At 41.7% G+C, this 12,321-nt stretch overlaps 1 protein-coding gene across 12 annotated transcripts in view; it reads left to right on the top strand.

Moving 5' to 3' along the window:
• MTCL1 (microtubule crosslinking factor 1) overlaps nt 1-12,321 on the top strand; it is a 196,618-nt gene that overhangs the window by 175,859 nt on the left and 8,438 nt on the right. For 9 of the 12 annotated variants that reach the window (XM_019525493.1, XM_019525484.1, XM_019525467.1 and 6 more), the window contains 2 exons: nt 1,292-1,323; nt 2,806-4,360. In XM_019525493.1, coding sequence (XP_019381038.1) covers nt 1,292-1,323; nt 2,806-4,360 — 1,587 coding nt within the window. Of the gene's footprint in view, nt 1-1,291; nt 1,324-2,805; nt 4,361-11,399; nt 11,458-12,321 lie in introns of all 12 variants that reach the window. The other 3 variants (XM_019525537.1, XM_019525508.1, XM_019525544.1) reach the window with 1 other exon arrangement.

Raw genomic sequence — 12,321 nt, 5'->3', positions numbered from 1 at the left:
ATAAGTTTGCAGATACCCATCAACCACGGCTAAGGTAAATCTCATAGGGTCTGACTCAGAAAGCTATTATCTGAACAGGCAATGATTATGATCCTTGTGATATCCCATCAAATTAAATCATTTTGAATCATTTTAAAGAGGTGTCCATAGAGACTGAGCCACAGCTTTTCCTGTAGTTTGACATGGTGTTTATGGACTGTATTCTTAATACACTTTGAATTTATTTGGAATACTATTTTGGCCTTTTCATACATTGTTGCCCCTTTTCACAGATTTTTAAATAAAGGTTCTGCTAATGGGGTTAGGTCCCTAATGTCATTTGGGCAGATGCTTGCCTTCAAACCATGTTTTAGAGAAACCTGTACAAACACGTTCCCTTCAGTGGGCTTGCTCAGGTAAAAGTGGAGCTTAATTAATGCACAAGAAACAAAATGAAATCTAGGGAATCAGGCCCCTAGTCCTTCAACATGACTCTGGATTGAGCAAAAGGTGCTATTTTTGTCCAGTAATTTAATCTTCAGGAATTTTCTTGCTTTTAAGGGATCAAATCAAATCCTAAATTCTAGTATTTTTTGTTTCTAAACTCATACTTTTATTTTGCTTAGTTTATATTTTGTACATTTAATAGTAACACAGTATACAGTAATATAAATAAATACCAAAAATAACCCTAGATCAGTTGCTTGAGGAAAACCCAGTTTTAAGAAACTAATTATGGGAGCTGTCACTGGGGAATAATTGCTCTAACAACACCTAAATGCTGTTAGGAAGCTGTAGGTATTCCCCAGATGAAACAAGTAATAGTCTTCCCACACATTTAATATAGCTAGTTTAATGAGTTTCAACTGGTGCCATTTGTTGGTACCTAGAGAATTTATAATAAAGCCTTATGTCAAAAGACCACATTTTTCTCTCTTATTGCAGCAAGGTCTTTAATTTGAAACAGATTAGCTCCAAAGAGCTAATTCACCCACACAGATATGAACCAGAACTTTAATATGCACTTTTGGAGGATTGTAATTTAAAGCTCCTTTTGTTTCATACTCACATGGACTAGCTAAAAGTGAAGATATTTTCAGATTTGGAAGTGACAGCATTCACACATGTGTATTAAAAAGGACAGTACACAGATATACCACTTAAATTTCTCTCTCAGGAAAGAAATTGGACATTTTTTGAAAAAAAAAACTTACAGAGCTATCAGGGACAAATGGCAAAATACTTTAGGCAAAGCACTAATATTATGAGCCACGTACAGATTCACAAATAACTTGTCTTTTTTTCACTGCAGGAAGAAGAAGCGCACAAAGGAAATCTTCAAAGGTAAGTAAAGCTGATGGGAAAAGCACCAGACAGCTAGCTAACTGACAAAACTTTGGACTCATTTGTGGCTTTGCCACAAACTCTGGTGTGATACAACTTTGCTGCCCCAGAACAAGACTGGAAAGCAGATAAATGGATTTACCCAGCAGTTAAATATGCCACAATATAGGCCTTTTCTTCTCTTGCTAGTTACATTGGGCCGAATTCAGCCATGGGACAAATAGGTGCACTATTGAAATGAATAGAGTAGCAGCCTGCACTAAGTCTGAATCTGATCCTAGTCTTCATTAAAAATTTGGTGTAGAATGTTTTTTTTACTCACTACAATACCACACTATAAAAATAATCAAACTTACTACTTACAGACATTTAAAAAAACCCAAAACAGTGCTTTACTTTAAACTCTGTACACCCTTGCACCAACCCCAGCACATGCCAAGAAGAGACGTCACATTAGTTTGACCTAGCTCGCCCAACCTCTGTATAGATAGGGCGCTTCAGCAGGGCTTTTTTGGTGCTTTTATCTAATAGCTGATTTAATTAGTTTTTAATAAAAGCTCAAAAAGCCCTGCTGAAGCGCCCAATCTATATAGTTCAGGTTGAACTAATGCACTGCTTCTTCCAGTAAAGCACTTTTTGTTTTGTTTTCTCCATGTTTGTCAGCATCCTTTGTTACTCATGGTCTACCCATCTAGTCTGAATTTGCTTATTGGGTGTGCATAGATAATTAAGATGATTTACATTTATAGAGTCTTTTCCATCCAGAATGATTCCAGTGTGTTATGACTTTCCTTACAGTCAAGCAATCAAAAGATTCAATTAAATGCTTTTACTTTCTAGTAATTAACAAACTTTATGGAAGCCCAAAAATTCTGTGTAATATACCACAGTTTCTCCACCAGTTAGAAATTTGCTTTTGTAAAGTTGCAGCATGAGCCAAACTCATGAAATAAGGTAAACATGACAGCCTCAAGGCTCAGAGGGCTGAGAAGTATCACCTGCCTGTGAGGGCTCATTGACTTCAATGAAAGTTATAGTACTCAGTAACACTCTATTCATTTCTGCTATTTGCATCTTTAAAAAATATGCCTCCTGATGTTATAGAGATTCATTTTAATGGATAATTTATGTTTAAAGTCTGTTCTAAAGCTATATATTTTAAATGTTTTTTCCCCAAGCAATAATGCTTGAGAAAATAGTAGAATAAGAGGCATGAATTAAGTGTTTCTTACATTTAATGACCCATCAGGCCTGTTTGCATTATACAGCAATTCAAAAAGCAATAAAAGGAATTTAAGAAAAAAGGAAATGGTTTTGTACATGACTTGATAAGGATGCTTGGGATCCATTTTTTGTTCTCTTTTAAAGTAGAAATGATTCTATAGCAGTGTTCAGGTGAGGTTGATATTTCTTTAATATTTCTATAAGCATTTGCAGTATTAATGTTTTAATGTTAATTAATATTTGTGTTTCTCTCATCAGGGCAATGTCTGTTTCCTCCATGTCAGAGTTCCAGCGTTTGATGGATATTTCTCCATTCCTCCCTGATAAGACCCTGCCATCTTCTAGCAGCAAGGATGATATAACACCTCCCCTCTCCCCTGATGATCTGAAATACATTGAGGAATTCAACAAAAATTGGGATTACAGTAACCCAAGGAACCACACTGGGACTACAGAAAAGCCCACAGAAGCCTGGGCAGAAAGGACAGAGATTGGAAAAGCAGGGAGTGACCCAAGTTCAGATCCATTCCAAGCATCATCATGGTACCTCACCACCAGTGTCACTATGACAACAAATACTATGACCAGCCCAGAACACTGCCAGAAGCAACCTTTGAGGAGTCATGTTGTAACAGAAAAAGCAGGAGTTAGGGTCTTTCACAGTCCGCCACTTGTCCGTAGGTTTGATAATTCAATGATAGGTGGCAGTGAAGGGAAAAAGCAGGTTGAGCCAGACTTTTTGTTTTCTGTGACCAAAGCAATGGGGAGTGTTGGTGAAACAAGAGGTGCTTCCTCAGATGTGTTTGGCAGATGGTCTTGTGACCTCACCAAACACCGTAAAGAATTTCTGGAAAGTGGTCTTCATCCCATTGAGCGTCCAATATGCACTACTGTGGGCTTTGCATCACCCTTGCATAGCCTGGAGTTGTCCAAAAACATGAGTGATGATATGAAGGAGGTGGCTTTCTCTGTCAGAAATGCAATACGTTCTAATTCTAATTCAGCGGAGCCTCAGTTTAAGGACACAGCTTGTCAAACCAATGGTGTGAGAACAACAGGAACGCAGACCACCCAGACTATCAGTGTTGGCCTGCAGACCGAAACCTTGCGTAGCATCACCAGCAGTCCACACAAGTGTCTAACACCAAAGGGGGGCTCCACACCTGTCTCATCACCATCTAGAAGCTTAAGGAGCAGGCAAGTGGCCCCTGCTATTGAAAAGGTCCAGGCCAAGTTTGAACGTACTTGTTGTTCTCCAAAATATGGTTCTCCAAAGTTACAACGGAAAATCCTTCCAAAAACAGATCAGCCAAATAACCGGGCCTTACCAGGTACACCTCAGAAAGGATTCAGTGAGTCAGCTTGGGCGAGGTCAACTACTACGAGGGAGAGTCCAGTTCACACCACAATTAATGATGGTCTGTCCAGTTTGTTCAATATTATTGACCACACCCCAGTTTTTCATGAGACTTTCCAAAAATGCACCAGGTCTAGCAGCCGCTCTAGATCAGCAGAACCCAGGTCAGACTTGGGGCCTATGCAGGAAATGTGTGCCCGTGGTAGATCACCCAGTCCCCTACGTTTGGGTGCAGAGATGCAAAAAGAAGAAGGGGCTGAGGTGGCAAACATCAGGCAGGACTTATCTGCTCCTCCAGGATACACTCTTACAGAAAATGCTGCCAGGATATTGAATAAGAAACTTTTGGAGCATGCCTTAAAGGAAGAGAAACGACTAGTCTCACACAGCCCGCCAAATCTTAGCAATGACAACAGCACAGGAGAAATAATCAAAATAGAACAAGGGTCCATTGAGGTAATGAGTTATTTTTCCTGCAATATTTTTTTCTTTTTCCTTAAGAAAATGTTACCAGAGCTTTTATTATTCTAAGTGTTTATCTTTATTCTTTTGGTACTGTGGTGTCACCTTGGAGCATCAGCCATCAACCCATTGAATATTAACTGTACAAGACAGGAAAAAAGAGTATCTCTCAATTCTACCGAGATTACACTTTAAAGTATAAGTAAAGAAAGAAATTTAAGTGCACAAATGCTAATGGTTCTCCCCCCATCACATGTCAGCAATCAGGGTTTCTTGCAATCAAGCACATTGGTAATTATGGATGTTCTAGAAAAACTGCATGTTTGGAGGGAATTTTTATAATGAAAGAAATGGTAGCATATATCATTTTCCAAACCAGCACAGACAATTTATTTGGTAAAAATCCACGGTAAAAGTAGTGCCTACAATAGATTTCCCTTCTCGCACCATTACCAAAAAACAGGTCACTTTTCTGGATATTTTGAAATAAGCTTGGCTCTTCTGTGTAGATTCTCAATATAAATGTGATCAAATGGCATAAATCTTGAAAATGTATTCTTGCAGCCTTGCAAAATTATCATAAAAATTGACCACTCAAGGCCCAAGCCTATTGTAAAGAAATAAATATCCATATTTTATTCAGCTCTTAAAAATTTACCAATCATAATTTATTCTATGAGGGTTACCTAAATGTTCTGGGTCAGATCTCCTCCTACAGGCAAAAAAAATGAGGGGGAATGCAAAGTTGAACTAATGCTCAATTACAGAATGATCTTCTATTACTGGTTAATGTTTATGGATAAATGTGTGGTGTAACAATTTTTTAAGTGTCTTGACATCTCTAAATATCTCAACCTGTCTCAGCTGGATTCTAACTTTAGCATGGTACAGAAACAACACTTGCCAATGATTGATCTATGGTTAGATTCTATGCCTTATTTTGTCCTTTTCATATCACTCCAGTATCTCCACTGTGTTCTAGCAGTCCATGGTGTACTTAGGACTATTGACAACTGGGTACAAATTGGAATAATTCTGAGTCTCATCTAGGCAGTGCAAAAAGATTGAACCAGGGGCTGAACTGGTCCCTGGCCAGCCCTAGGATAGGGTGGTGACAGAAGTATCAAAAAGGTGAGTTGGAGGTTTGGGTAGATGTCTAATACTACCAGCAGATTTCTCAGCTATTGCTTATGCAACAGATTATGACAAAAAAGATGAGTCCTCCAGAGGTGCCCTTGGGTGGCTGATGATTCCTGCCCTTGGGTGACTTAATTCTATTCTGTTAGATATCCCAGAAGGAAATATTGTATATTAGCTCTTCTGCCCTACTCATTTTCTCTTCAGTGTTACTTCAGGGCTCAATGCTATCTTTCCACTCATGGATGTGAGACTGTTAGCAGAATTTGTGAGGAAGTACTAGGTGAAGTGTTTTCAGTTTGCAAATGTTATCTAGCTCCATACCATCATTTCCTGTCCAACATGAGGTGTGTGGTTGAGTGCTGGCCAGACTTTATGCAGATAAAAGTAGAACGATTATGGTGATTGTGATGATTATGGCAGTATGGTATAAAGCAGGCTTCAGCAACAAACAGTCCGTGGACCTACTGGAGGATTTTGCCTCTGCCCGCACCCATGCTGGGGCTGGGCAGTGTGGACCTGCGTTGGCCTGGGCCACTGGAAACTGTGCCCACATCGCTGCCGCTTCCCATCCTCTGCTCCCTGGGTGCAGCTTCCAAATGACAGAGAACTGAGTGAAAAAGTAATGAAAAGCAGCGGCAGCAACATGGACGCAGTTCCCAGCTGCCCATCCCAAGTATAGCTCCTCATCAGTTGGTAGCTCTGCTCCCACCCCAGCTGTGAAGTGGGGGTGCTGAGAATACCAGTGGTGGTGCTGGCACAGCATGCAGCTATTTGGCCCTGGCACAGGTAGAGGCATCCCACACTTGCTGCTGATGTGCTGCCAAATCTACCCAGTCCACACTGGCCTGGACCTGAGTTGTTCCAGCCTCAGCTTGAAAAGGTTGCTGGCCCCCAGTTAATCAAGATACTGGTAGGAGCTTAGCCACCAATAAACGAGGAGTACTGAGCTCAGCATGAGCTAATTTAGCTTGTCAGTAACCATTTTTGTGACGGTAGTATAGACACACACTGTCTCCCCTTGTTCCCCTGAGATCTACAGAGCTAGAGTTGAAACACCGGTGGCTTATAAATGAGGGAATTGTTCGTAAGGATGCCTGTTCTCATTCAGGACCCCTCTAATTTAGAGGTTCACTCTTACCTTCCCCAGATAGCCTTAATTCATTGACCTTTAAGTCATGGCTTTACGCCCATTTGTGAAAGCTAGATTCTGGGAACATGAGTTGTGAGAGAATTTGATCTGCAATTTTGTTGTTGTTGTAATGGACTTAAATAGATGAAGATTGCTTCTCTGTTGTTTGTACGGAATGTTCTTATAAATGACAGCAGAGCATCTAGTGGTTCTTACCATTTTCAGACTCAAGTCACCCATCACTAGATTCAAGGCACCCCTCAAAAAGTCAGCTCTTAACTTTCACTCATTTTCTGACTATGAAAAAATAGTACAACAGTAATTCTTAATCAGGGTGCCATGGCACCCTTGCGTACATTGAGATCCTTTCAGGGGTTTCATGGGGTGTCACACAATGTTAACACTGTTAGGTGTATAAGCATGATTCACAAGGTAAACCTAGAGATGTCAAATAAGAATTTATGGTTTTAAAAACACCTTGACATATTGCAATCTTTCTGAGTTCTTTGCAACAGAAGAACTGCTGTTGAAATCTGTGGGGGGGTTTGTGAATTATGTGTATGTACTTGCACACTTAACAGTGCTAAAATTGCATGGCACCCTTATCCATGGTACCCTGGCTGAGGATCACTGATCTAGATCCTGGGATAGGTACCTTCATGTTTAAAGAGACATACCAGCAGAAAGAGAAAGAGTTAAACATAAACAAATTTGAAATTTTTATTTGTAATATATGATGGAGCTTGGGGTTTATGCACCCACCTCAGAATAAATGAGTAATGGAAGGAACAGCTTCAGTGATTTGGATTATTCTGGCTATTTATATAGTTTATGTTGAATTGAAAATCCAAAATATTGATGATAGATTACAGTTCCCTAAAGTTTAATGTGTAAAAATATGCTTTGTACTGTCACAGTTTCATCTCAGCTTTGCCTTCAAGACGTAAGTGAAAGCTAAAATTTCCCAGCTGTACCTTTAAATGTCTCAACCGATTTCAAATACATGAAAACTTGTAGCACATCACCACAAACTTTCTGATTAAAATAAGAAAGAAAAACTTAATTCTGACTTCAAAATCTGGAGCATGACATGGTGAGAGTAATGCCTAATATAATTTACCGGACATTTATTTATAGTGCTTACACAGATATGTGCAGATATTTTGAGAATTCTCAAATACCCTTTGCCTAGAGGGGCACATCTTTCCAAATGGCTAGACAGTAAACTGCACAGCCCTGCATAGAGGGTGTTACAGGGTTTGTAGCAGCCTGTAACCCTCAAATAATCTGGGAGAGTTCTCCCAGGTTGTCCTCCTGATAGAGAAACATATGCAGAGCCAGGTGTACAGAGACTTGAATGCTGAGGCCCTGAAGAGTAGAGAGCTTGCTGTGCAGTTGGTAGGTGGGCGGGGGAGGAGGGTGGGGTAAAGGACCACCCCCCCATGCACACATCTCAGCATTCTCTACTGGCTCCCTTAGTTTGCCTTGTGACAGATGTCAGTAGTGCGTAGGGCAGCTTGATTGGTTGCCCCAGACTTGCCAGGATCAGGATTTGTTTCCCTGCAACCATGAACGACTGGCACCTCCCGAGACTGGGGGGAAGCATGGCGATGAGCAGGGACCACCTGCAGCCACTGCCAGCAGTGTTGGCAGCAGCAAGCGGTGAGTGAAGGCCACCTGAAGCTGCCACCAGCAGAGTCAGCAGCGGGGAGGGGGGTGGCAAGCAGCAAGCGGGGACTGCTCACAGCCACCACCGGCCCTGTCAGTGACAAGTTGGGGGAGGGTATGGGCAGCAACCAGCCGCAGAAGTCAGCAGCAGAATAGCCAGCGGCCAGTCTTGGGGGGGGGGACACCCCCCATTTCCCCCTATGGGTTACCTATGCCTGCAGCACAATGTGGGAATTGTGAAAGGAGTGTGTTCTGCTCCCTACTGTGGCAGCAGAGTCCAGCAAGTGATACAATCTCCCTTGGGGTAGGGCATAGGATGGTAGGAGACTGTGTTCTCTCCTGAGCATGGCATGTACAGACATTCACACTCTCAGGACAAACTCTCTTGGAAGCAATTGAATCCTAGTTGTTACCCAGTTAATTTTCTCCTGGAGTAGCCATTTTTATTCTGGGAGAAAAAGCCTGAACATCTGTACTGTCATGGTTTTTCCTGGGAGAGCAGCGACTCTCCCCCCAAAAAATGAATGTCTGTACAAGGCTGCAAAGCCACACTGCCTCAGGGGAAGGGAGGTACCAGGAAGAAACTGTATCAGGAAGATAAGAGTTTCTTTTGGAGCTTCTCACATACACTGAGGTTACACAGTATATTCCATCTGTTCCCTCAGTGCACCAGCTTGACTCTGCAGTTTGGTGCAGAGATGGGTGGGACCACAAGAATACCATCTTTCTGCCTTCTTACCGTGCTCCCCACTTTTTGGGACCTGGTTATCTGGTACGGATTAGGAAGAAGTATACCTCTGTTTTCTAGAATGCAGGGGCTAGCTTGGGAGGCCTGTGAACTGCTGCAAACAAGGAAGAGGAGGCTCCTTGCTTCTCCTCACCTGGACCTGAGCAAACATTTGGGTTTAGAGGTAGTGCTCTAGCTGCGTGGGTTTACAGCAGCGGTGGGCAAAATATGATCCACGGGGTGAATGCGGCCCATGAGGCCATTCTATCCATCCCGCGGGGCCCCTGAAAAATTTAGAAAATTAATTTTTCTCTGCTCAGCACCAGCTTCTTCCCTGCCAGTGAGTAGGGGGTCGGGGCTGTGCACTGTCTCCTGCCTGTACTGCGGGGCTGGGGGGGCACTGGCAGTGAGTGGGCAGGGAGCCAGCAGGAGCACAGGGCCCACACCAGTGTCCCAGGGCCAGTGCCGGCAGGGTCCAGAGCAGGGTGGCAGGATCGCAGGGTCCCAGCAGGCAGGGGCTCTATGGAGCCGGGCCAGCTCCCCCCTCTCCCTGCTGGTGCAGCCCAACCGGGCTCCACAGACCCCTGCCAGCCTGTGCCTCGCTTTGGGCCCAACCGGTGCTGACGTTGGGACATGGAACCAATGTCCCAGTGTCTTGGGACCGAAGACTTTGGGATATTGGTCCCAAGTTGGTGACCAGGGGGCGGGGCAGCTGCCAAGGGGCGGGGCTACCCATGTGGCCCTCGACAGCCTGCCAAAACTGGATAGGCAGCCCTCCACCCAAAATAATTGCCTGTCCCTGGTTTACAGCCACTGAGTGTCCTGCCATCTCCCAAAAGTGTGTGCAGACTCTCCTGAAAGAGTAATATTGTGAACTCCACTCTAATGTCTTGACATTCCAAAGTGCAGTGGTGTTTGACAAGATATATTAATGTAAGGTAGATTTATTGCTGAAAATGAAACAAAGTTTAAGAACTGAATATATCGTGGCTTACTGATGGATTACACTGCCCAAATCTAGTTGTGCTAATCAAGATTCCTCAGTGTAGTGACTAATCCTCACCTAGAAGGCATACTGTGCTCAGTGCCCCAGGAGTCTTCCAGTGACTTTTCCGCAACTGTTTCTGGCCAGCAGAAGTGGTCATAATACCAAAGAGAGCATGCCTTTCTTTGCACTCATAGCATGATGTATTAATGACTTTATAACCTGCATGGAGCTCCAGTTGGTGGCTTATTGTTTTTTGCTCTTCTCTCTTTTTTCTTTTTTCTTTTCTTTTCTTTTTTTCTTTTTTCTTTTAAGCTTCTGAATGTTCTAATTATTTCTTCTTACATTTCTGCTGAAAATATTGGAATCTGTTTAATATATATATACACACAGAGATAGCAATAGCTCTGTGTTTTCATTGTAACTTGCCTGGAGCTTCCTACGAGCAAATCATATCCGCCCAATGCAGTCTAACAGTGCTTAATCCTGCTAATTCACTAAACCACTATCTTAATAGGCCATCGTGGGCTTTTTAAATATCACCATTGAAAATGCAGTCTGACTTGTATAACTTTAGCTGATTAGCCACACAAAAGCCTCCTGAAGATTCATTTTCCTGGGTTGGCAAAGACTTTAAGAATATCGCAGAAATTACGTGGTCATATTGCGGCTTGGGAACAGAAAACGCTCCTTGGACAAATGTAAGAGAAGCCCTCCTTTTCAGCCAGGGAAAAGGCTACATCTGCTGTGTTCTCTTTTTCTCTTCTCTTCAGAATAATTGTTTCACACATATAGCTAGACAATTCAGAAACTGGGAAGAATTAAAAGGGAAGGAAGGGAGTGTCAAAATTAAAGTGCTTTTTCTTCAGCTGGTCCTTCCTTTTAGTGTCATTTTTACACAGCACTAAGATGGAAAGGTGAAGCAAATATGTGTAATCAAAGCTTTATGTGTCTTCTAAGTAACATGAAACATCAATGGGTTTCCTTTTGATGATTTATTAGGCAAATGCACTTCATAGCAAAGAAGAAACAAAAATATTTAAGGATCCTACTTTAAGTATCCCTCCTTCATAGTAACCTTGTTTGTCCCTGACCTAAATCAGAATTGGCACAGTACATCTTGCTTCACTTAGAAGGAATGCTTGAATTATTTAATAATCCCTCCACTTCTAAGTCAGTGATAGGGTTGTTGCACTTTTGTTTTCTTTTGTTTTTCTTCTCTAAATTTGTCACTTTTTTCTATTTTCTTTACCTGTAATATGGTAACAGGATCTGAGTGGGTAGTGACACCCGAAGACTTCTTCCTTGCTGACTATAAGCCTTCATTTAAAAAAAAATATTTCCAACCTACTTGCTTTCTTTTTTTTCTGTCTGTTCTGTCCAGAACCAAACTGTCTTACTAACTGCCCCCTGGGGACTCTAACCCTGCCTGCCTCACTGCTGTAAGTTCTTTCTACCTTGTTTCCCCAACTTGAGTTTTGAAACTTTGGGTTAGTGGAGAGATGTAAATAGCAATATTAATTGACACAGCAAGATATAAGACAGCCAGGACTTCCAGTAACAGTTGAGTCTATACAGTTCTACCCTTGAAACATTTCTTACTGCCTTAGGATAGTGTTCTTTGGAGAAGCCTATTCTGTATACTCCCATTATTATGTGGGATGTGAACACAGATGGTTCCTATTAGCCTTTTTGACAGTTAAAGGGACACTGTTAAGTCAAATTTCGCCCCAAATTTAGTTTCATAACAATAAGCTTTTCCAAAACCTAAGACCAATACAGGTGCATCTGTTTGTTTTCAAATTGCTGGTGGAAATGTTTCAGAAAAAAATACACAGTCTTGCAATATTTTCTACTTCAATATGGCAGTACTCTGTCAGTGCATGAAAAATGAATCTAACTGGAACTGAAAATTTAAATTATCCCATTGTTCAGTGTGTTAAGTTTAGCAATATGAAAAAAATCAACCATTGTAGTAAATAGCAAAATGGAAATTAAAATTTGAAAACATTTCAGTTTCAGGTATCTTTGGTAGCTGCATTTGTTGAGTGAGAACATTTTGATTTATAAAACATGTTTGACAGTGTCCTTTTAATGGCTTAATTTCCTTGTACATTCAGAGAGAGGAAGTACAGTTAATGTAAATAAGGTTAATGTACATTTTACCATGACTTCTAGAGGAATTTGACTTTGCAGCCAACAGATTATGCTGCCTGTTTCTTGTGTGCTCTGAAGCCACAGGAATTGCTTGTGCCATGAGTGTTGTTGTGTATATGTGTACAGGGCAGATCAGAATGAGCTGTGCT

Source organism: Gavialis gangeticus, unplaced genomic scaffold, assembly GCF_001723915.1.
Source record: "Gavialis gangeticus isolate Ggan-Ray unplaced genomic scaffold, GavGan_comp1, whole genome shotgun sequence".
NCBI lineage: Eukaryota > Metazoa > Chordata > Crocodylia > Gavialidae > Gavialis > Gavialis gangeticus.
Note: the sequence above shows the minus strand (reverse complement) of the source record. Positions and strands in the feature narration are given on the sequence as shown.